Source organism: Neolamprologus multifasciatus, chromosome 13, assembly GCF_963576455.1.
Source record: "Neolamprologus multifasciatus chromosome 13, fNeoMul1.2, whole genome shotgun sequence".
NCBI classification, from domain to species: domain Eukaryota; kingdom Metazoa; phylum Chordata; class Actinopteri; order Cichliformes; family Cichlidae; genus Neolamprologus; species Neolamprologus multifasciatus.
In genome coordinates, this window is record NC_140451.1 from 18,516,661 (window position 1) to 18,541,822 (window position 25,162).

The window sequence follows — 25,162 nt, forward strand, 5'->3', positions numbered from 1 at the left end:
TTTTAATGCATGTATGCTGGTCTTGTGCAGAACCCGTATACGAGTCTGTGGCTACTCTTCTCGCGCTATTGTTAGTCTATCAGTCAGCCACCGCGAGAAGCAAAGCTACAAAGAGCTGAAGGTTTGAGGGATGCACAGATTGCATACTTTTCTAAAAAAGCTCTGCATAAGCACAAAACTATTCAAATGGACACAAATATTTGGGCGTAATGAATTCATTTTCACCACATGTTTCCAATTACAAGTAAGATTTGACAAAACGAGTATTTACGATTACATTTTAGGGGATTTCTTAACATTGCAAATGATTTATTTCATTAAAATGTTTATTAGAATTCACTTATAACTTTATTATTGTCAAAGAACATCATTATGGAAAAGTTGGATGACTGGTGGTATTAGTAGCCCTAAAATAAAGAAGGTATCAAAAGGGAGCGCTCACCGTGAGCCGATCACTGTGCGGATTTCAAAACTGACCTCACAGTTGGCTAAAAAGTCCTCTTCCCCCCACCTGCAGCGTCTCACTCACCCGTCATCCACTCTGCTCCACCTCAGTCTGCTGCCCTGCACCACCTCGTCAGTCAAATCCGGAGCACAGCAGCCGATTTGGCTGATTTCACTCTTTATTTACTTGGATTATTTCGCCACACTCTGGGCTCTCTGCTTAGTTCAGCTACAGTGCCCCCACTGCTCTTCACAGCCAGCAGCCCACCCAGCTCTCCACATGTCCACTCACACACTCTGCCAACCATGAACCATTCAGCCCTGCAGTCATTTATGGTTTTTTTTAATCTAACTACAGTCTTCTGTGTGTTTATGTATCAGTCACATCTAGCTCTGGTAGATTCTACTGTTTAAATCCAATTCTAAAAAGTTGCGAGGAGACTTGAAACTAACAATATCCTCAAACAGCTTGTAACTGAAAGACTGTTGCGTTGAAGAGCGGCCAGAAATTTCAGCAAACCAATGAGCAAAATGCCTACAAGAAGTAATTTCTCCAAAAGTCATAAAGGATCAAATTTTGTCTTGTGTTTTGCTCCAGTTTCCTTTTCCACAGAACAATTTTAAATCTATTAATTTAATTTAATTTTGTTTATTCCTGAACAGGACGAGATGTACTTACTGCTTCGCGTAACTTTGTTAGTGGTTGAAGCATTTCAGCTGACATGGCAGACAGACTTGTTTACACCCAGCACGACTATATCTGGGTTTTTTTTTTTTTCAAAGAAAAAAAATACTGTTCAATGAAATTCTACAAATGTATTTTTTTAAAAAGTGAAAATATGTTTTTCAGCCCAGAGGCAGAGAAACGTATTCCAAACATTTGGTAGATCAGAACCGTCCAAATCAGTCCCCTCCAGATTGCCGTGCCCCGGGGCTTACAAATGGAAATACCATGATATTTGTCCGTAAAGCCTTTGGGCTGGGAAAACTCGGCGTGAAATGCTGCATTATCAGGAAAAGGAAATGTTTACATGTTGTGTGACTCGACTGTTAGGAGCAAAGCCGAGGCGGTCACATCTAGTTGGACACAGCTTTGGTCAAGTAGGAAAGTGTGACTGCTTAAATGAGCATTTCAAGGGCAAAGGCACATTTTTAAAATTAATGTAATTCACCGTAATTGTGTTTTATCTTTGATGTATCTCTAACCAACCATGTGCACCTACACTCTATGCATATGTAACACAAATACAAACGTGTGCACATCATTTCTCTACTTGCCTATCTTACTTGCGCACATCATCCTGGTGTAGATGTTCTGAGGCCAAACTGGTGCCCTTGCCTGTGCATAAAGCAGGATCTGGGGAGAGAAGATAACACACAGGCAAATGGCATTCTCTCTATTCTGGCAGCAGTTTTCATAAAGGTATGAATGCTATGTGTCAGCAAACTAACCTACTTTACATATAACGCTGGAGGAATTTAAGAAACTCTGCATCCTACCTTTAGCCTCATACAAAATGTGACTGATGGAAACTGAAAGATGTAAGACTAGGAAGTGTTACACCCATAAGGCTGTAATTAACTTTGTCATTTAGCACTTTTATATTAAAAAATAAAGACTTTTCAGGACAAACTTGGAGGATTTCCTACCCACGCTGTATTTGCAGTTTTCTGTAAAGCTCTTCTCTCTATATTTGATTCGGTCTTACTGGAAGCGCTTTTGAGGATGTGCGCTCCGGATGCAGGTACACGCGGCGGCAGCTGGTGTTGTTGTTCTCTCCAGTCTGTTCAGGTCTTGCAGGGGTCTCCCAAAGGCTCCCGGCTGCACAGAGCCACTTGAGGCTGAAGTGTTAAAAAACTTAATTAAATGTGGAAGAGTCGACATGACGGCTGCGCCTTTGAGGGCCTTGACTGCTGTGAGAAAGGACTTTGCTTCACCTTGTTAAAGATTTAATTTCATTAGCCCCTATGATGGCTCCATGGGTGATTTTGCTCTCTTTTGGTAGCCGCAACAGTCTGTGCTATATTAAGTTTTATATATGTGATTACAGCCGACCCGTAGCAGAAGAAAATAGACTTCAAGAGAAATGGCAGGAAATAATTACAGTCCCCCGAGCTGCTGTGTGTGCTAGTAGACATGGCATAATATGCACCACTAAAACAGAATGCAAAGAGATTTTTCTTTGTCTCCGGTGTTAGGGTGAGCGTTTCAGAAGGGCAGCTATTAGAGGAAAAAGTGGTTAAGGGGACACAATCTCTTCTAATTATCCCATGCCTCATTGCCTTCCACCACCCGTAGTCTCTCACACACCCCATATAAGCACGGTTTCAAAGCTCGAAATTAACACTTTGCTACAAAAAAGGGCAATCAGTCAGTAAATGTATGTATACATTAAGCTGCACTTACACTGGGAGTCCTCTTAGGAACAACATAATTTCATGATATTGTAATTTGCATATTCTGTGGGATGTTCTCTATCCTAAGTGGACAGATGTATAGCTATTAACCTAGTCACCTGTGGAAATTTGTTCAGCCCGTCACTCACTGCAGGGACAGCAAATCCACCTAGTCCGAAGGGGAGGGGAAAAAACTCTCAGCTGCAAATTAGACACTTTGCTGGAATAAATTTTAGGAAACCAATTTAATTTTTGCACCTAGATACAAAGGTGCTTTTTCCCCCCTCAGATTTTTTAATATCTCTGTTGAAGAAATGACTGTGGTTTGCAATGCAGAGCAGCACAACTGAAGAGGCAGCAGATAAGCAGAGAAAGACAAAGATGAATAAAAAAAAAAAAACACAGATAAAATTATTTCCAGGAGGGAGTCATGAAATCACCACATGAAAGGCTCAATCCGCTGGTCCCTTTCCCCCTTTGAGATGCTGCTGCCTCCTCGGCCTGTGCTCTGTTTCCCATCCGGGCCCTTCTGTTGCTCCTGTGTTCCCTGTAAAGCATCTCCGTGGGGTTTTCTGAGGACGCCGTTAATTGTCTTTGACATGCTGACTTGACTCTCCTGACTCGAACAGCCCCCAAACACTCAGCCAACACCGCCAGCCAGATCAATGGTGGATGCTCTCTGAGCTCTCCCACAGTAAACAAATTCATCTTCTTTGGGAGACACTGCAGATGTTTCTATCACTGCAGCGTGACGTCTGGCACGCAATCGCTTCCTGATGTATGCTATTCATGTGGGGCGTCGTACCCCAGGTGTGTAATGAAAGTCTCACAGGACTCTCAGTTCTGTCACAATGTGGTGGACACACAGGTGTATAATAAGTCTCTTGTGAGCAGAAAGAAAGATATAGTGGGCAGAAATACTTTCTTTTCTTGGTAAGATGGTAATCGGATTCCCAGTGGTCGGTCCGCCAGAGGGGAGGTTTATTTCATGAACTCCCGTAGGCACAAATGCACAATAGACTCGTACTACCAAGGCTTCATTTTCTTTCGGTTCCCGAGTCCCTAAATGCCTTCATCTGTACTTCTCAACGCTTCCCCTCTGCGTCCTGTCTCCTTCCATCTCTTTTTCAATCATCTCAAGGTTTTATCCATGACCACACTGTGAACTCTTTCCTGTTGTTGTCTAGGGAGCCACAGTTATGGACTATATTTAGCCATAGTGTACACATAATGCAGTTCACTTCCAGTGCAATATAATTTTATTAAATTTTTATTTGAATTAAAGCTCAGCTAAAGGGCATCAGTGATCTATTTTTCCCCCATAGAAAGCTCTTTATTTTTCTCATCCACACCGCTCCACGCTTGCGGTAGCAGCACTCCAGGGGAGCCTGACCCACAGGTTCACCACCTCCGTCAGCCACCTGCCAGTGTATTTGTTTTTTTTGTCTGTGTATGTCATCTCTCTTCCACAGCATGTCTTTATCCTGTCTTCCTTCTCTCACCCCAACCGGTCGCAGCAGATGGCCGCCCCTCCCTGAGCCTGGTTCTGCCGGAGGTTTCTTCCTGTTAAAAGGGAGTTTTTCCTTCCCACTGTCGCCAAAGTGCTTGCTCATAGGGGGTCATATGATTGTTGGGCTTTTCTCTGTATCTATGAAGCGCCTTGAGGCGACATTTGTTGTGATTTGGCGCTATATAAATAAAATTGAATTGAATTGAATGAAAAGCATCTGTTTTTGGAGAAAGAACTGTTTTTTTACCCCAACCACGAGGTCATTGCCTTTGTTTTTGAGTGAAATTGCTGACCATTGGGTGGATTGACATTAAATATGATACAGACATTTACGTGTACTTTAGTATGAATGGAGTAACTTGTCCTCTCATTGGGCATTGTCATCTGAATCCAGTGTATTTGTAATAATCCCTCATAGCCAGTGTTGGTCAAGTTACTTGAAAAAGGTAATCAGTAACTAATTACTGATTATTTCCCCAAAAAAGTAATCCTGTTACTTTACTGATTACTTATTTTCAAAAGTAATTAATTACTTAGTTACTTTTTAAAAACACAATTTACAACCTGAATAGGTGATAAAGCGATAGATCTTTCAGCTCAATTCTACTTTTTCTACAATCCAAAATGTAATCAAATGGAAAAGTCTCTTTTTTAAAAACTTGTTTTATTAGTTTTAATCTTTTAACTTTGTGCATCAAGCAAAAATTAAATTATATGCAACATTCTCTGACTTGAAGAAATTAGTTTAACGTTTAAACCTATTTTCTGCACATTCCAGCACATAAAATAAAATATTTTTTGTGTTTACACTCAGTCTTTCAAATAGATGCAAGTAAAACACAGCAGAAAATAAATAAAGTCAAAGACCTTTTGCTCTATTTTCACCTGTAAAGCAGGAGTGGTGTAGGCGGAGGTTTATCCTGGTGCAGGTGTGCCGCAGCGGTCAGTGGAAGAATCCGCGAGTTTCTCTGTGAGTTTCCCATTGAGTCGTAGCACACTCGGTGCTTGTTTAGGGGGTTTTTTCGGTGTAAAAAGAAGTTTTCTTCCCACACACAACGGACACTAATGTTTTTGTCACTTTTTATGGAATCAAACTCAAAGTAAGGTCAGTACTTCCACGCTTTAAATGCTGCACGTCATACTCTCTCCCGCACTCGATATATTATCCATTGTTGATCTGCACACAGCTGTTGTCATGAATGTCGCACTCGCTTACGTCAGGGGCATGAGACATTCTCGCAAAAAAATCACGGTTTTAGTAACGCAGTAACGCAGCGTTCCTACGGGAAAGTAACAGTAATCTAATTACCGTTTTTGCAATAGTAATCCCTTACTTTACTCGTTACTTGAAAAAGTAATCAGATTACGCGTTACTGCCCATCTCTGCTCATAGCTGAGCTGAGCTGAAGCAGACAGTCGTTTCCCCTGAGTGATTTATTTTGTCTCCATTTTGTTACACTTAATTTTATGAGTAGAATGTCATTTTATTAATAGGACTGATGCTCATAACCATTAAAGTGTCTCCCAAGTTGCAGAAACCAGAGCTACCCCCTTTAACATGTTTAATACTGGTACACTGTGTATGCAGACTGACAGGACTTTGTTTGTCTCCACTTTACTGAGAGCCTTAAATGGCACATTCAATGGTCACTTTGATGACAAGTTTGAGGATGGAACAAAATAAGACCGCTTAAATATGGTTGTTTATACTTTAGACACGAGAGCCATGCAAAGACTGGAGACTCTAATTGGTATGTTTGGAGTCAGTTTGAGAGCCGGATTTAGACACCTTTTAATTTAATGATATCATCCACAGTTGACTGGGAGTCATTTCAGAAAATAAGCACATTGCAGCATGTCGGCAAACATTCGCAAAAAGTGCATCTGAAATCTGTGCAGGCTGTAACTTAATGGAACAACAGCTACTTTTGTACTGTAACGTGCAGGGTGGTGGTTCACAGCTGTTTTCATTAAAAGTGAATTGAAAAGGCACGGAGGAAGAAAACAACGACTATATTAAGTCTGTACCGATTACTGAAGCAAAAACACAGGTTTGTTTCCTTTTTCTGACATGCCCGACGGAGCTCAGAGAGTAACAAGTCTATTCAGGTTCTGTGCTTTTGCTCAGCGCGTTTATATGAAAGAAGTTTGTAGTTTATTTAATTTTTTTTAAGTTACATTGGAAGCAGATTTCTCCCCCTTTTTAACGACTCACTGTGTATTGGTGAAACAATCACCTATAACTAAAATCATTGTGTTCTTATTGGCTTTGAATGAACCCTTTATATCTCCATAAGGATTCTGTCCCCATCATAGAAGCTGGCCCGCTCCACCACCAGGTTTTTAAAATGCAAGGTTTTTTATAGTGGCGTAACAGAAAACTGCATATTCTTCAACAACATAAGAATGGGAGGGGATGACTTCAGCTGCCGGTAGCAGCAGCCTCACGCAAGTTGCCACTAAATCCTGCACAGGCTCCTGCAAGTGGGCACAGTACAGTTGTGTAATGTGTAAATTTATTGATGTTCAGGGGTGTTGTGGTGGGTGGGTGAAGTCGGATTCACTATCCAGGACGCTAGCGGCAGCAAGGAGCCTTGCAAGCCTGGTTTCTCTAAAATATTATCTAGCACAAGATGTGACAGCAGTCATTTGTATCTATAGTAGTTTGGACCGAAAGCTTAGCCATACTGAACATCAAGTAGCTTTAAGCTTTACCGTATGTCGGACCAGCTGTGAGGTAAGAAAGTCATTTTAGAGGAAGCTGGTACAGTCTCTTTTTACGCTGAGGAAATATTTTTAAAACCCACAAGAGCATAAAAATATAGCGCATTTTAACATATTGAGTTTAGGGCTGGGCAACTAAGGTGCTCTCATTCTAGTTTCACATAACACGAGTAAGTTAAACACTTGTCACGGTTATCAAGACATTTAGATTACTTACAGTTATTATGCTGTGCCTTGGTGATCGGGTTCGACCTCTTATGTGCCATCGCACCAAACAGACTGAAAGCATTATGATGCTGTAAGCAAGGTAGGAGGCTAATATCAGTCCTGTATACTTCTTTCTAGCAGAGAGGCCTCTCTGTATAGCAGATAGTGTACAAAATGTTTACCATGCAGCCATAAGAAGCTTATGTGGTATTGTTGTCACCACGCCGGGCGGGCCAGTGGACACCAAGTTTGTGAAAGCGATAACTTGAGAACATGGTGATGTAGGTGCTTCAAATTGATACCATAGATAGGATAGAAAAAAACCTCAATAGAATCTCAGTGAAGTTCAAGTTTTTTGAAAAGCCTGTGAATTCGAAAACTGACAAAGGAAGTCATCTAGAATTTTAAAATTACCATACCATACCGTACCATAGGTGTGTCTATTCGAGGGCTGAGGGGTAGTATGTCGGTATTTTTTACATTTTATTTATGTTATGGGAGTCGTACCTACTTAAGCAAGAATTAAGAAAATAATGCACCCTTAAGCTTGATGCAGAACTTATTTTCTTGTAAAACTAAAGCAAGCTTCACAATGAGGGTTGAAATGATTCTAACTGTTTGACAAGACTGCCTGTGGGGCCCAGAGTTATACATAAGTTAACACTTGAATCAATTATAGAAATTCTCTTTTCACTCCGAATGATCATCCTCAGGATGTATTATTGCCCACCTGTCTGTTACATTTTATAAATCTGTGAAGTCATTTATGTTACATTGCCATATAATTTCCAAAGAAAACCATATCTTTGAGTCTCATGATGAATAGATGAGTGGAAGTCTGTCAGGCTTTTTCACCGTGGGCATTTAAATCATCTGCTGAGTTTCCCTATTATGTTTTACTGCAGGGGGCTGTGCTATTATGCTACAAAAAAGCGAGGGAGAAAACATCCGCAAACACTTCCCTTAGGTGGAGTGGAAACCAGATGTTTGTTGCTTGGAAGTCTCAACAGCACATTTTCTTTCATTTTCAGCAGCCAAGCACAAAATATCTCAACATGTCACACGGCTTGTTTCGAGAGAGGAACTCTGTCTACAAGTGTTTTACTTGTAGACGATTTTATGTAAATTATGTATAGTTTGAGACGAATGTTATTGCGCCGCTAGACTACTTCAAGACAAGAGAGCAACCGATGAAGATAACGGGCAGTGCGAGACGTAATGACATGTAGCACGGGTCGTACGCTACTCTTGAACCCATGAAATTGTGTGCACAGTGCTCCTCTTCTCTCCCCTTAGCCTTTGGATGGTGCTGCTGCATGAATGCACTAGCACCCGGTGTCCAGATGAGGTTTTCACTGAGTGCTGCAGAGTGCAGAGGACTGCGGCCTCACATTAACATTCACCTCCATCTACCGAGAGGAGAAATGAGTAAAGGTAGAGTGCGCCGCGCAATCACAGTGAGAGGGGCCAGGTGAGAGTATAAAGAGATAAGGTGAAAAAGAGCACAATTATGGTCTGTTGTAAACAGCGTGAAGGAAACGAGAGCGAGAGCCTGTCGTTGCCATAGAAACGGAGCAAAGACTGAATAAGAGTACTATCGGCAGGAGTGAAGCAGCACGGGCAGAACATGGAGAAATAGTTTGCCGTTCGCCACAGACATGCCTCAGCTCTGCTTCTGTCGGAGCTGTCAAAAGCCGTGTGTGCTAGGAGAGTGCCGTGCTTTCCCACTTACTTCAATGAGTATTCAGGCAGCGCACCCGATACATCCACCCTCTATACTAGTGTCCCCTGTTGCCGATCTGAAGAGCAGCCAAAACCAGAAAGAATGTCTTCCCCATGAAATCGAGGTGAAGCCTATTTGTAAGAGCAGGAGCTGTGGATAGTTGCTGTCAGTCCTCTGTCACTGTGATTGATGCGTTTATTTCAACTCACGGCACCTTCTGCACAGGCCAGGTGGCTGCTCCACTATCCCTCGCCTGGGGTCACGTTGCCAGGGCTGACAGCAATCAGGTGGCGTCTTTTCAATCCTTGCATGAACGAACGCATTTTTTTTCTTCTCCTTCCGTCCTATCTCTTTCAGGGCCGTGGCCTCCCTCAGGCTCGCTAATAGATTACAATGGTGGTGTATGTGAAACACGAAAATCTCAGGGTACAGAGACAAGACAAACATGGGGGAAGAGAATATGTCATCACCATAGAAACAACCTGGCAAGGACGTTGGCGAGCTGCTACCTGAAACTCTTTGGTTTTGTCTTTTTGTCTTGCATCACGGTGAACTTTCTCTAAGCTGCTTTTATCTATAGTTGGCGCTCTTAAATGACGCATAAAAGCTCTGTTGCTGCACATGCACCGGAACAGTAATGTGCGGGAAAGTTTTTGTAAAGACGTGTGTACTTTAGGCAATCACCGCTTACCTCTTTGTTGACTGCTAGTCCCTGGCTGCAGTAGTACAGGGATCCTTATGTGAGTGAGTGATGTTCAACAAGCAAACTGACAGTCAGCTTTGATGAGGAGGGGCAATGAACGTAATGTAATGGGGGAAACTGATACGGGATGTGTACAGCCAAAGAATAAAAGGCTCTGCCGCATCTACAGGACATCAGGGATATTTGTAAGGTGAGGTGTCTGTGCAGAGCCCAAACTAACAGGCAGTACCCACTGAAGTCACAGCTTGTTGTTTATTTATATTATTCAGTCATTTATATGCTTCTCACGCAACCACAGACACCCAGAAGTAAAGAGAAAATCTGCAGTTTTGTTATACAGCAATGTCTTGCAATATAACTAAATTACGAGACGGCAAAAGTCTTGAGTGTGCGACTTTTCATTTTTGTTTGCTTTTTTTTTTACGTTTATTTTGTTGTTGTTGTTGGATTTGTCAGAAACCGTCGAACAGATTCTGCTGCATTTCAGGCTGTGCACGGTGAATCCAGGGAGTGAGCTGATCTGGGCACGGCTAAATGGTTTTTCCTCTTGGATTGGCAAAAAACCTGTTGAGCTCGTCCTGAAAATATTATCTTTGTGCATCTGTGCTATGTGACTTGCACTTAGGGGAACAAAGCCCAACTACAAAAGTGAAATTTGAAGCCCATGCGTCGTCATGTACAAAGAGATCTCATGACAGCAAGGACGGTGTGTTATTAGCTGATGGATGGGGATCTGCTGGATTGCTCCTGTTGACCACTCAAAATAAACTGAGTTCCAAAAAAAAGGTAAAGCCAGCTGCCAATCACCCGGATGGAGGTAAATAACTGGTGAACAAACAGCAGGAATGCTGAATGCAAAGAATTTAAAAGTTTTTTTTATAAAGATTTTATCACTGCTTCTCCCTGGAGTTTCACATAAATCCATTATAAATTCTTACATACCTGAAATCTGCAAAATAAGTGCATTTAAGCATAAAGTAAGGATTATCGCTCACTGATTGACTGCAAACCACACTAAAAGTCATTTTGTGATGTCACTGTGTAACACTCCTGAGGTCAGGTCTGCATTTAAGGGCAAGCTTATGATGGAACAAGCCAAGGAGAGATGCTTTAAAAGCCAAAGCATGTCATCAGGAAGAAAGCGTGTAATCACTTCAGGTGTAAATGCTGCTTTTTCCCACAAAATATTTGCTTGCACTTGTCTTTGCACAGGCAGAGAGCTGACCGGACAAATATTGATAGGGCGGAGTGGGACGGGAGAAGTGATTGAAAGGTTTGAGTAAACGGAGAGCTGCTGGAAAAATGCAGAAAGAAAAAAAACGTAGAAGAGGATGGGAAACGGCGAAATGTGTTTCAGATGCCAGCCGTGGGAGATGGAAATGCAGAAAAAGCGAAGGTTGGAGTGTGGGCCGGCTGGGAGCGATGGGATTTTGACTTCATGCTTATCACTTCAAAAGACAGCCTGTAAAAGGCAGTCTGCTCCTCTGCAAGCCTCGCTCCATCTTTCTCTGTGTCTCTCTCCTCCTAACCCGAGGTGAAGTGGCTCATTTCTGGCCTAATAGTTATGGTTTGATTTGCTGTGCAGTTTTCTTTCTCTGAGACAACCTCTGTCCTGGGGAGGCTGCTCATTCAGTGGCTCATGTAAGCCTAGGCTCTACACTCTCCTACTTAGTGTGAGCAGCAGCGGTCACGGAGTGCAACATTTTTGGAGTGTGACATTGTTGCTTTAACAGTTCAAGCAGCCCTCTGGGGCGTGGAAGGAGGGGGGGGGGGGGCGGGAGGTTGAGCCACTCAGATCTGTGCTATGTAAACACAACACTGTTGTTTTTAAAATACGGCTCCGCTTTCTTTCGTGCAACGATACTCCTCTCAGCCGTTTTTTGTCATCCTTGTGCTGTCTCGTACTGTCATAAAAATGATCTGAAACAAGTCACAACAGCTTGCCGCGGGCCCGTCGTGAGATCCTTACAGACGTGTCATGAGAAAGTGAACAATCCCAAGCGATACCGTAAGGAGATTGGCCCATATGGAGCCGAAACCGAGCAATGCGTAGCAGCTCGGTTTCGGCTCCATAGACTTCTCCATAGACATAGAAAGCAGCGGGCTAGTTGGAATGTGAAGCCAGCACTTCACTGTCAATCAAGGGCCGCGACAGATGCGTCGGACACGACGATGAGGTGGACAGATGTGAAGGCTGCGTTTAGCCTCAGTCGAGACAGCTGAGGCGTCAGCCAGGGTTGGGTTGGGGATGTTTTAGATTTCAACAAAGGAGCATAATAAGTTTGGCCTTCTTACATTGTAGCAGCAGTCAGTGTGAAAATTGGACTGTCACATCTCATATGTCTTGTAGGGAAGTTGGCACCAGTTCTGTAATTATGTTGAAATATCTGATTGGCTTTGCTTTGCACTGCGCATACTGGTCCTATTATGGTGAGGTTATGTGTAATTTTCCTGTTAGTTTTGCTCCACAAATGACTTAATTTGCCAGCAATTTTAAGGAAATTAGTAACAATGTTTGGTTGCTACACTTCCAATTAATTGAATCCAAACAAAAACGGCGATATAATGTGCTGCTTTTGAAGTAGCCACACAACAGGTCAAATTAATATGAAAGATTCACTTGAATAACAATAATATTCACTCTAGTACAAAGCACACTTGCTGTCCATTACAATAATTTGACTTCCATGGAAAGATTATGCAAAAAGCACCTGGTTGATTTTCAGTAAAGCTTAGTGAAGAGGCCGAAAAGTCTGTGTACTGGCACTGAGATCAAAGTCATTGGTGTTTCTAATAAACTGCCATTGTACATGGTAAATGGACTGGTTCTTATACAGTGCTTTTTTGCTCTACTTGAGTCTTCCCAGCTCTTTTTCTCATTCATCTAAGAATCTAAGTGCTTTCTATCAAAAATTCACACACAGATGAACGTCTTGTGAGCTAGTCGGGGTTCACACTGCAGACTGGAGCAGTTAGGGACTGAACCACCAACCTTCCAATTAGTAGATGACCTGCTCATCCTCCTGAGCCACAGTGAATGGTTAGGCCCAAAAATGTTGTAGTCAAATTCAGTAACCCCTTTAATTATGGCTGAAGTAATAATAAGTAACTGAATTTAAATATTTCCAGAACTGTGAGCTTTAAAAAGAGAAATAATTTAGCGATGTTTGGATGGATGATGGTGATTGTGGTTGTCGTGTTTTAATTGAGCAGTTCTGCCAAAGAAATTTCAATCTACTTTAAACTAAACCGACTGATGCTTGTCTCCAATGTCCCTCGAACCCCAATAATTTGTGCCAATTAACACGGATTTTTCCAAGAAAGTGTCATTTTTACCATGACTGGTGTTACTAATCAGACCCCAAGAGAAGTAGTGCTGTAAAGGTATGGTCAGCAGGGGGCAGTAGAGCAAACAGTGTATTGTTCCCCGGCCCTTGAAAGACCAGGCCATTTGAACCTGAAAATGCTTCCTGATGCAACGCCTGTAGCAGTTGTGCGTAAAACTAGGAGATGTTTGATTCGCTTCTTCTACTCATCGTTCACACTCTGTGGAGTTTTGGACCTAATGACTTCATTTTCCTCTTTAGCACTGACCTTGACTCTAACTACGAACAATTCTGGTCTTTTTCTTTGTCATTACAGGCTGTTATAGCTTCTAATTTTTAAAATAACTTAATTTCCTAGTTTTGCCTTGTGGTTTAGATTTCCAGCTTTCAAGTTTGAACATTTTTAAGGCATTCAAAATGCAAATGTTCATTTCAGTGAACTGCAGGAAGGAGGCGTGTAAGATGAACAGCCTTTAAATGCAAATCGCCTTCCGCTTCTGTGGACTGTATTTGTCCGGGAGCCAAATGAGGTTGGACCTTAAAATGGGGATTGTTGTAGGTGGGCGGAGGACAGATCTATCCTTCGACCATCATCAGCGCAGAGAAGTGGGAGAGCAAGAAGATGCGTAGATCCAAGGTTGCACGCCTTAGGTAGTTGTGGTGTAAAAAAGTAATTGAGATGCATCTCACTGGTGTAAAATACATCAAAGAATCTAACGCTACAAACGAGCAGAGTTGGAGAGATTTGAAACTGTCTGAGGAGTTTCTGTTTGCTGTAGTCTTTTGTTCATTGGCAAAATAACAGATCTCTGAAGACGCTGTCCTGTGATGGGAAGACTTAGAGGAATTATTTATACTTCCTCTGCGTGCTGTTTGCTTTTGTGTGAAGAAATGCATGCAGCTTTCTGTTAAGATCATAAGTGAAGCAGTGCTGCTTTGTGCCATTTTAGCATTATATCACTGTTGCTTCTGTGTAACGATATTAAACGCAGTCTATTGGCTAACGTGTTTCATTTTAACCCGTCGCCCGCAGGTGAAAAGAGAAATGAAAGGTTCAGGTGTAGGAGAAGCATTTTTGTAACGTCAGGTGTGTTTGCATGGCAGGAATCACCTGCTGAGGGTTCACGTCCTGAAGGGGGAAGCTGCTTATAGCCCGGAAATTCTGATCAGATCTGTGAAAGCTGGAAAAATAAAATCACAACTGGGTTGAAAAGGAACCTACTTAAAAAAATATATATTAAAAAATCTGTACTCGTATATTTGCAATGCAGACTTCTCCGTCTGTCCAGGGTCAGAAATAGGGCGCCATCTGTTTAACAGCAGGTGAAGACTAATGATGTCATAGATGGTGGTGGAGAAAGCCCAAAAGGGAGTGAAGTGGGCACTGAGGAGGGGATATGTTTGTATACTGAGGTCATTGCTGCACTGGTGCATATAAAGTCCAGCACAGATGATGGATTTAAAGGAGCTGGATGGAGTGCATCAATTGTGTTCACAGAGCCTTTAAAAAATAAAAACCCTCCCTTCTCCCTGCAAAGCCTGGAAATGGCCGGGTAAATAAAAATGAAAAGCTGGGCCTAATAAAAGTCTTCAAACTCTACTTTCTCATTCAAGAAAAAAGATATGATAGCATCCTTAGTTTTTCTTCTCAGTCTGCCATCTTTGTAAGTCAGACTCGGCCTGCCTATTGATTTTACTTCAAAGAATATATACAGCTAGCATAATTATGTCTCTCCCAGAGAGTCGGTTAAAACAGAATAACCACCATTGTAGACTGTTTAGTTGCATCTCTATGCTTGTGTTGCAGGCATCCCCCGACTCCTGAGCACGCTAATTGTCTGTTGCTAGCAATATCAGGTCAGCCGGGTCAAGAGTTAAAAATCACAGTGAGCTCCGGCATCGTAGGTCTGAGCCGCTGTCCGCATTCCAATAGCTTTTAATGACTAGTTTCATCAGGCATGCACTCGCGCATGCACGCAGTGGGAGTTTAACTGAGTGCAATTTTGGTCAAGCTTGGAATCACTTTGCTGCAACTTGAGAGGCATTTTGAAATGATTGATCCACATTTGAGCAGGATTTAGGACCGTTGCCAACTCTGGCTTTTTGTCCTCCGCTCTTTATAGACCGTAATGCACTGCTGAAATACTTGTCTCATTTAGAAGGTTATCACAAGCCCCATGTTCTGATGTGGATACAGATAGAGCTGATGTTTGCATCTGCAGAGGTGCTTTTTGTCTTTTTATTCCCAAACACTGATAAACACAGACACTGGCAGACTTTAGAAAAGAGGCCTGCGTGTCTTCAGTGGAGAGGTGAGAAACAATAAGTCCTTTCAAATTATCTTCATAAAAGTATGTAATTGCCTTGGCTAATGCTAATGAAGATGAGGGGGAAATTAAAGGCAAAAGTCATGATAAATTGTCTTGTTAAGCTTTTGAGCACCTGCGCGCTTAAAAAAAAAAAATTAAAACCATCTTGTCTCCAAGGTTCAACTCAGCTTTTCTAAAGAATATTCCTCCATTTGGAGTTTTAACGATGCTGATGGAGAGTGTTGTTTAACACACAAGATGAGAATCTCTCCAGGAGTTATCAAACCTGCTGTGCAATCAATGAATCATGATGAAAGACATCAGAAGACTTTTAATCAGTATATCCCATTAATTGTGTCATTCCAAAGTTCAAGAAACTATGTGGATATAATTTATTAATGCAGCTATTTTACATCGAGGTGCATTAAGGAATCATCAGTGAGATAAAAGAACCCCAGAGCTCGGTGTTATCGCAGGACCTAGGTAAAATGCAGCGTTGTGTTGGGATGGTTTCAATAAAAACATATCTTGCAAGCAACTTCATGCTGCTGAGAACATTCAGCAGGGCCTACAAAGAACGCATCACACTGTGCATCAGTGTGAGCGTCATCATTTAAGGCTGCTTTCCTGCCTCAGGGCACGGACAGCTCCACCATTATTGAGGGGAAATTCCTAATTTTATCGACACATCTCACAGCGGGATATCAGGTCGGATATCCGGCAGCTGAAGCTCCGGTACAAGCTGGATGATGTGGTTGGATAATGACGCTAAACATCAAAGCAAATCTAGAACAGAACGACTTCAAACAAAAGAAAATCCGTCTTTTTTAAGTGGATTCGCCAGGATTCGTCGACCTACAGAGGGGTTAAAGGAGACGCTGGCTTGAAAGCTAAAATGTGCGAGAGGCGCGCAGGTGTAGTTTATAGTTAGCTGGAAGTATTTTCAAACACAAATCAGAGGAAAGGATTTCAAGCATGATGAACAACTGGTTAGTTTAGCCAAAGCACATCTGGGGAACTTTCCGATCGCTGATGAAGAAAAGAGCACAGCTGTTTCTTTGAGCATTGCAATGGGAAGAATTTACATCCAAAGCTGGATAAGAAAGATACCGTCCTGAATTGAGATGGTCTTTTGCAGAAAATTAGTTTGTTTTTTTTTTCCCTACATGAAGCATTTGGTAAATGAAAACACTTTAGTAAAAGCACTGCTCTTAATAACACACAGTTACCAGCACTGTGGATTTAAATCAGGTAGTTTGTGATTGTCTTCATTTTTCATCAACATGCATAGTACAGTTCACTTACATGAAGTCTCTTTTTATTGTCAACTGTACTGCAGCTACTCCTCTGTCGCCATAATAATAAGTACAGCCTGTTCTGCTTCTCACCACGATAGTGACTCACTCATTAGTGATATTTAGCTTTTTCTGATCTGTACTGATGTCCGCAGCAGGGGAGTGCTAGGAGACAAAAAGGATTGGCATCACGACTGACGTTTCTGGATGCTGCTCACAGAGGAGAACAACGTGTTCAGATTTCTCCACTGGGGACAGATTAGTTGAGAAACGGGCCGAACAAAATTTAACATGTCTGTCGTAAACGTAGCAGCTCAGACCCCAGGAGAAAACCAGTTGGCTGAATTTTGAGAATCTTCAAACGTGTCTGTCACTTCCAGCTCCTTCAATTCCTACGCTGCTGTGAAGAAAAACAATTTGTGTGAAACTGAGGTAAATTGATTAAAAACTGTGCAGCTTTAATAGGATTGTGCATCATGTAGTGCCATGTAAATAAAAAAGATGAATAATAAAAGACTTGAAGATAAGACACGGTGGCAAAATTGGCTTTTGAATCACAGAAAGTGCATGAGTTTATAAATTCATAAATCATCTTTTCCCGGCTCAGGCCCCCTGTGTGTCTGGAACACCGCTACCTAGATCAGGCTTGGAATAAATATTATATGTACATCAGCACATACTTAAGTTACTCATTATCTTTACACACGTCCATTATTTTGACTGAATGTACAAAAGGCTAAAACTGCTAATGAGATGTTCCTGCTTTTAAACATGATGACAACGTTTGAATCTTGAGAAGCCTTGAGCCACCTCTTGTTTCTTTGTTTTTCTTCCAAGGAGCCAGACTAAATTGTAGTTTTGAAAAGTGGTCTTGAGCAGGTTTTCACTGTTTTTACTTCTAACTTTGAGAGCTTTTTCACTCATTTTCAGTCCAGTCCTTATACCTCTGTGTGCGTGTGTGTGTTGTTTTCTTCACTGGCCTCAGCTGATCATTCAACTGTTGAACCACTGCTGTGTCTGCACATAACAGACAAGTTAGAGAGACCAACTTTAAATTGTATCTTTAGGCACTTTGTTACTGTCAGCCTGTCACAAAAACACATCATTTGTTCATATTTCTTTAAATGAAAAATGCCAAAGATAAAAATTGATTCCCAAAGAGCTTGTAGCTGAAAGCTTGGCATATCTTGGCATGGTGTGCAGTGGGCTCTCAAACAGTTTGAAGAAAATGGACAAGGGGAGTCAAAAGAAGACATGTCAGGCCTAAAAAAGAAAAAAGGAAAAAAACCTATAACAGATGAACAGTAGATGAAAGTCAGGTCCTTGAGAAGCAGAGGGGAACAAATCCAGCAAAGACCTGACATGGGACCTGAGAGATGCATCTGACTCTTCAAGTGATCCATCTACTGTTTGCAGAAGCCTCATCAGAAATGATAACAATGATAACAGCCAAGGATGGCTGTCAAGAAGCCATTCATAAGGAAGAGAAATGGAGAGCCTGGCCTGAAGCAGTGTGGGGTCATTTTGACAGAGAACACAACAAAAGGACAGCCAACATCCAAAGGAGAGCTTTGAATGTGCTTCAAGTAGTCTGGAGGACTGTTCCTGAAGACTACTTAAATAAATTACAAGAAAGCTTCCTAACAGAGTTCAGGATGTGTTGAAGAATAAAGGTGGTCATTGCCAAATATTGACTTTCAGCTGGTTAGAATTGTAGAAACCTCTCTGTATATACTGTATTTCAATGTAGCTTTGAACACATTTCAAAAAGTAGCAGCACCCACTTCCCTTTCTCCAAATTCTAAGGTAATGAAGGCCAGCTCAAGACCTTTGTGCAGTGTGTTTGTCTACAAAACACTTTTTTTTTGCTTTTGCATCATGTACACTGATCCTGATGTCTGTGAAGTGCCCAAGGTTCAACCTTAAGCTTTCCTATTATAACTAGTGCATAAGTTTGTTTTGTTTGCTTACTGTCCTCAAGCTTACAGGCTCAGAGCATATCAGTGCCTTTCTTTCTGAAATTGTACTGAAGTGTTTCTCAAATTTAAGTTGATAAACTGCCTTTGAATTAGTGCAGTTTAATTGAAGTTCTCTTTTTCTTGAGGTAAACTTTCCATGTGGGCTTCTCCGCTGACTTTAAATACTGTTCGCGTGTGTGTCACACCGGCACCAGCATGAGTGTTGCGTGCTGTTTTGTCATTGTTTAACACTGTAATCGGGCACATACTGGCAACACTCCACAGTCTGATCTCTGCCACACAGCCTGGACAGAAATAGCTTTTGAAAGTGTGGCTCGCAGAAGGAGGTCACTTTAAAGTTTTGTTCCACTCTCCACCCATCGGCCCCACTGACGGTCACGTGCCCTTGCAGCAGCCGTCCCTTTCAGCCGCTCTCCATTGGCGTTCACACGTCGGGATAGATGTGCGACATTGGGTGACAAAATTGAAAAGATGACAAGATAGGGGGCAAGAGGACAGTGGGGAGTGGGGAGAGCTGCAAATCAATGAAACTGCTACTGTCAGCCTCTTGTTATTTTTGGGACGGTGAATTGATGGCTTTGTGCTCTGGCTGTGCTGCCGCTGGTGACGGCCCACTTAATGTTTGGGCTTGTGTATTCGAGTCTGGAGATTGTCCCATGAATACACCATGCGCAGAAACAACCCTCTGCTGCATTATACCGAGATGTAAATGAAAAGCAAAGGCCCAGATCAAAGAATTGCATATGGTTACACCAGATAAGTAGCAAGGGATCCCACTGCGGTTATTCAACGTTTTACAGAATATTAAAAAAGAAAAAAAAAAAACCCAAAAAACTGAAGTTCTGAAGAGACTTTCCTTACGGACCTCCGGTTTTCTTCCCCCCTCTCTTCCCCTCGTCCCGTTCTCTTAATTGGAGGTAGATTTGATTGATGCTGCAGACATACAAGCTGTAGAGTTGTAGTTATCAGTATGTATGACTGTATTTGAATATGAAGTGAAAAGGCTATTACAGCTCAATTTCACACCCAGCGGGATATCTGACATGTTTCTCCCTCTGTAGAAATCAGCCTGTCAAAAGTTCTCTTTCCGCTTTCCGTCTCTCTCCGTCCCTTCACATTTCCCCTTAAATGTATATCTTTACCCCCTCATCCAACTCTCGAATATTTGCCTTGTGTCTCTCACTTTTGTATGCCCTCTCCGTCCAACCTGTAGCCTCTGTGAAAGGGTTTTGATGCAGTTGTTTCTACCATAAATTCTATTGACCAATCACATTTGAAGAGGCTTTGGTGATATAGAGGTAAACGACGCTGTGGAGCCCAACAGTGGGGTCGAATGTCCTGAACTGCAATTAAAGTGTAATTATCAGCAATTTGCGATCGATATTTATTGACACCTGTGCTGAGAGATCTTCACCTCATCATGTTATGTTAATGCGTAGAGCTGCTGGCTGACTGACCAGAAAAAGCTGCACTTGCATCATCTGACAGCTGATGGTTCTTGTATTGGCTTTCTGATCTTTTCGTCTTTGTCTTGCTTTTTTTCCCCCTCCAAGATTAGATAATATTATCTTGTCTTGAAACTTGCAAAGATTACCGTTGCTGGAGTGACAAGTGATAGTGTGCTGTAAATTCGATGCATCGTCTTTACCTTTAGAAACTGTGCCGCGCTGAATGGATTCAGGAGTTCATTATACAAACCTCCTCACTCGGGGAAATCAGCTTCTCGCTTGTTGCTCCGTCATTTAGTCCAACTGCGTCCTGGATCCAATTTCGTAGTGTTCATTTAAAGACTGCGGTGGTTTGTGCTTGCTCCTGTTTTGCTGGTTTGTACTTTTTATTCTGCTTTGATGTCCTCGAGAGAATGTGGCATGATCAAATATCACTTTCAGCGGAAAACTTAAAAGATTTGGTAAAGTGGGAATGCTTATTTGATATACGCGTTTAAACCACATCACATAGTTTTCCTCATTATTTTGACTATAGTTGCATTATTTTGTACAATTTTTGGCCTTGGGGTATTTCACAAGAAAATGATCTAATAGGTGCCACATGATGTGGAATCATTATTTATTTTAAACCTGAGGGATACGGAGTATTTGTCTTTTTGTCTAGGAAATCTGTGTCAGCAGACCTCAAGAAAACATCAGCAGTTATAGAGGAAGTTAAACTTAGTAAGTACTGCTTACAGATTTAAGTAAAAGTCCTACTTTCAGAAGAATAATAGATGTTAATAATATACTAAAAATCACTTATCAGAAAGTTTACCTCTTTCAGAATATCTAGCAATACTACATTTATTTACTGTTTATTTAGTCTTTTATTATTGACTAGAGCCTGACTAATTTATCGGTGGGCTGTTATTAGATATATTATATGTGTATGTATTAGCATTTATAATGGCAGATAAATGAAAATTTAAACAGTAAAGAAGAGATGGAAGAAACACCCTTTACCTATGTTATCAATGTTGTTGCATATTTTGTCCACCAGAGGGTGCTGTTGGTAACGCTAGTTTTTTGTTTTTTGAATGCCACAGAGGGCATAAACAAGTAAACAAATAACTAAGGAATACATATAAAATTATATTTTATTACCAATTGTATTTTATTTCTTGTTTAATATTCAAATCTCAGAGTGTTCAAAAACTTCTTAACCTGCTAATTCCTGTAGAGGATTAAGAAGTGTAATTATTCTAATGTCTAATATCTAAAATTAATATTAATGACTGTAGAAGCAAATTATTAAAGTTCAGGTAAACTAATCTATTCTTGAGGAAATTTATTTTCCACTCAAAGTTTGATGCATGGCTGCGATGTGGATGTTGTTGTTCGGTTGTTGCGTTGACTGGGCAAAGTTCATGAGTGGGACCAGCAACTCTGCTCTAAGACTATTGCGACGCCAAAGCTGTTTGAGCAGTGTTACTCAAATAAGGTAAAGTGCCGCTTAGCTTGTTATGCAATCCAAAGGACCTGGCCTTTCTTTACATAGTACAGTAAGTCTAGTGCGTCATCCGTGGTGACTGAGAAAAGGACCTTTCTTATAGCTTTGTGCAGCGCTAACTGAACCTTATATTAATGTATTAAAAACTATAACATGGGCAAAATTTAGATTTTTTTTTATTTATTTATTTAAAAAACTGTTTAATAATTTAAGTGGGATTCAGCAGGTGGAGGAACCCTAAGACTGGTTGAAGTGGCTCATCAATGTTTAAAGAACAGAAGTGAAACCAAAAGGCTTTAAAGATGACATTTAAGTTTCAGGTTTCCAGAAAACAGAAAACTGGAAACTTTCAAGCCCCAGTGATGAATACACCCGTAGGATTATTTTTTTAATGTTATTCTTTCCTCCATTTAGACTATAATTGGTTTGATGTTTGAAGCGTGTAGTGCTGGAAAATCAGAACTACACTCAAATACATTAAACCTAAAGTAACGAGCCTGTTTTGAAAATGTGAGGAATGGAAAGTGCAGACATTTGTGTTAAAACGTTACATATACCTATGTCTGTGAAGGTTCTCAGTCATCCAGGTCATCGTAGTCAAAGGAGCTTGCAAAGAAAAGCGTCTGGACTTCTTTAAGTTACTTGAAGACGTTTCACCTCTCATCCGAGAGGCTTCTTCAGTTCTAAGGTCAAATGGTGGGGAGTCCCAGATATAAACCTGGTGGGAGTGTCCCCCCACAGAGGGACAAAAGGACCCCCTGATGATCCTCTAATCGCCTGAGCCAAGGTGTGGAACTGGGTGTGGGTCCCAATCAGCCAGAGTTTCGGGTGAGTTCATTGTGAAACCTGGCCCCACCTTATCATGCGAATTCCTGAGGTCAGATGGCCCAGGTGTGAGTGGGCGTTAAGGCATCTGGGAAGGGATCTCAAAACTGGATTATAGATAGCAGAGAGTTGGTGTCGTAAACCACCGCCTCTGTTCAAAGATGGTCACTCACAGTGGACATAGATGGCTTCTTTCACTCCTCTTTCAAACCATCTGTCCTCTCTGTCCAAAATGTGAACATTGGCATCCTCGAAAGAGTGTCCTTTATCCTTAAGATGTAGATGGACAGCTGAATCTTGTCCTGTGGAGGTGGCTCTTCTGTGTTGTGCCATGCGCTTGTGAAGTGGCTGTTTGGTCTCTCCAATGTAGAGGTCTGGGCATTCCTCGCTGCACTGTACGGCATACACCACATTGTTAAGTCTGTGTTTTGGCGTTTTGTCTTACGGGTGAACCAGTTTTTGTCTGAGTGTGTTGCTGGGTCTGAAGTACACCGGGATGTCATGCTTGGAGAAAACCCTCCTGAGTTTCTCTGATACACCGGCTACATAGGGGATGACAATGTTGTTGCGTCTGTCCTTCTTATCCTCCCTCGCTGGTGTCTGATCTTCTTTTCTGTGCCTCTTTGCTGACTTTAAGAATGCCCATTTAGGATAGCCGCACGTTTTGAGTGCTTCCTTTACATGTGTGTGTTCCTTCTTTTTCCCTTCAGGCTTAAATATACCTTACATATACCTACAGGCTTACATATACCTGAAAATTCTAAGTACAGTAATGAAGTATTTGTACTTTGTTACAATACAGTTTTAGAATAATAAATGAGTTGAACGATAGAGCTCAACAAAAGCTATAAGACAAGTCAAATAATACATTATCTACATGTCTCTGTACACAGCAGATAACTTATAACGCAGCTTTAAAATCATTCATTCTCATTAAGTGGGCTCTGAGGTTGTCGAGCCCGCAAGGTACAAGTCCAGAAAAGGTCGATTTAGCAACACTTTAATCAATATTGATCCCCTGAGGGAAGGTGAGACTGTTAAGGCAGGTCAAGTTAATGTTATATGAAGCAGGGATTTATACTCCAGAGTGACCCACAGTCAAATCTTATGGGCCCTGTGGGACTTTTTGCAGTACATGCAGGATGTGATCTGCAGACACGGGATGTTTGCATGCTTCAATTGCTTGCACCCCCCCCAACACCACCACCACCACCACAACAACCACCACTTCTGTTGTCAGTCACGGCTGTGTTTAAGGTTTAATAGGTGTGTTTATTATTATGTTTCATCCCCTATGTCCTAGTATTTATTTGGGTGATTCTGCTATACTGTAGCTTTGTCCTTGAATGTAGCTATGAGGATGTGTGTAATAAATTACCCTCTGTCATTTCTGCTCCACCTTGCATCCCTTGCTGCCTGCTGGGGATTGGTGGAGAGACGGCAGTAAGGCCCTCTCGGATTGGTGGACAGCGACAGTGGCTTAAAACAGGTTTGGTGGCTAACTCTTTGTCTTAAAACAGTAATGGACTGAGAAGGAGGAGGCTCTGTATGTCTGAGTGTGTTTGTGTGTGTTTGTTGGTGTAGGACAAGCTTAAGTAGGGTTAGAGGGAGGTGCTTTTAGGTTAAGCTCAGCGTACCGAGCAGAGGGAGTCTATTTAAAGGGCACCACCCTCCCTCTCTTGAATGATTGAACAACATTTGCCCCTCCCCCCATTGCTCATCAAGATCAGCTGGAGGAAGTGGTGGCTCAGCCAATGGGATTACAGTATCAGATTGACTCTGTGTGTGTATGGGGGGGAGAGGGAGAGGGCGAGCAAGCCTGGACAAGCCAGCAGCAGCAGCGTCGGTAGCAGCTCAGCCTCTGTGTTTGTATATGCATGTGTGTGTTTGTGTGTGTGTCTGTTTAAAGAAATGTAGGGCAGCCACTTATTCTCCCTCCCTCTGACGTCTCTCTCTCTATCTTTTCCTGTGTCTGTCTTTGTTTCTGCGCTCTGCTGAGGTAGCTCCAGTCGCCACGGCGACGGCTGACATTGTTACTTCCGCATTGGCTCGACTGTCTCTCCCTCTCGGTGTCTCTCTCTCTCGGTGTCTCTCTCGGTCTCAGCTCACCTCAGGGATTTATAGAGGGGGCATGCAACCTCCCTGAACGACCATTGTCAGTGTGAGAGGGTGAGTGTGTGTGCGCGCGTGTGTGTGTGGGTGGATGAGTTTATGTGTGTGTGACTAAGGGTGAGGTGACTCCAGGATCCAGACATGAATTCCTGTTGGAAGATGAAGATTCAGGTACAGATTCTTGCTCTTGGTGATGTTGCTGCCGTGTGTATTTGTGTTGCCTTTGTTTGTGAGTTGTACTGATGTCATTGTTGTCCTTGTTTATTTTCACTGCTGCTGCTCCCGCTCGGGACGAATGCAGATAGAGCCTGTCAGAAACGTTGCTTTCATCATGTGTACATCTATACAGTAAATGATCCTGTATGAGGCTTTATTCAGAGAAAAGATCGTGATAATAAACGGGAAGTGAGGCTCACTGTGGTCTCCATATCACTGCTTGCTATGCTGAGGCCTTCTTTCCACTGCAGTCGCCGAGTGATGAAAGAGTTGCCAGGAATGTGTCTCTTTACGTGCGTGCGTATGTGTCAGGGAAAGGAATGAAGACTAAAATGAACAGAGACAGCCATCTATCACTGTGATGGTGGTTGTTATGGCTTTATGTGTGTGTGTGTGTGTGTGTGTGAGTACATTACATTTGTTTTGCCCTCCTTTTGTGTCTTTTGTTTACT

At 42.0% G+C, this 25,162-nt stretch overlaps 1 protein-coding gene across 5 annotated transcripts in view; it reads left to right on the forward strand.

Moving 5' to 3' along the window:
• The window catches only part of marchf8 (membrane-associated ring finger (C3HC4) 8), a 95,611-nt gene that overhangs the window by 31,428 nt on the left and 39,021 nt on the right, over positions 1-25,162 (forward strand). Inside the window, exon 1 of one of the 5 annotated variants that reach the window (XM_085183094.1) lies at positions 23,137-24,665. The exons of the other annotated variants lie outside the window; for them this stretch is intronic. Coding sequence (XP_085039220.1) covers positions 24,636-24,665 — 30 coding nt within the window. The 5' untranslated portion in view covers positions 23,137-24,635. Of the gene's footprint in view, positions 1-23,136; positions 24,666-25,162 lie in introns of those variants that run through there. 5 annotated transcript variants of the gene reach the window in all.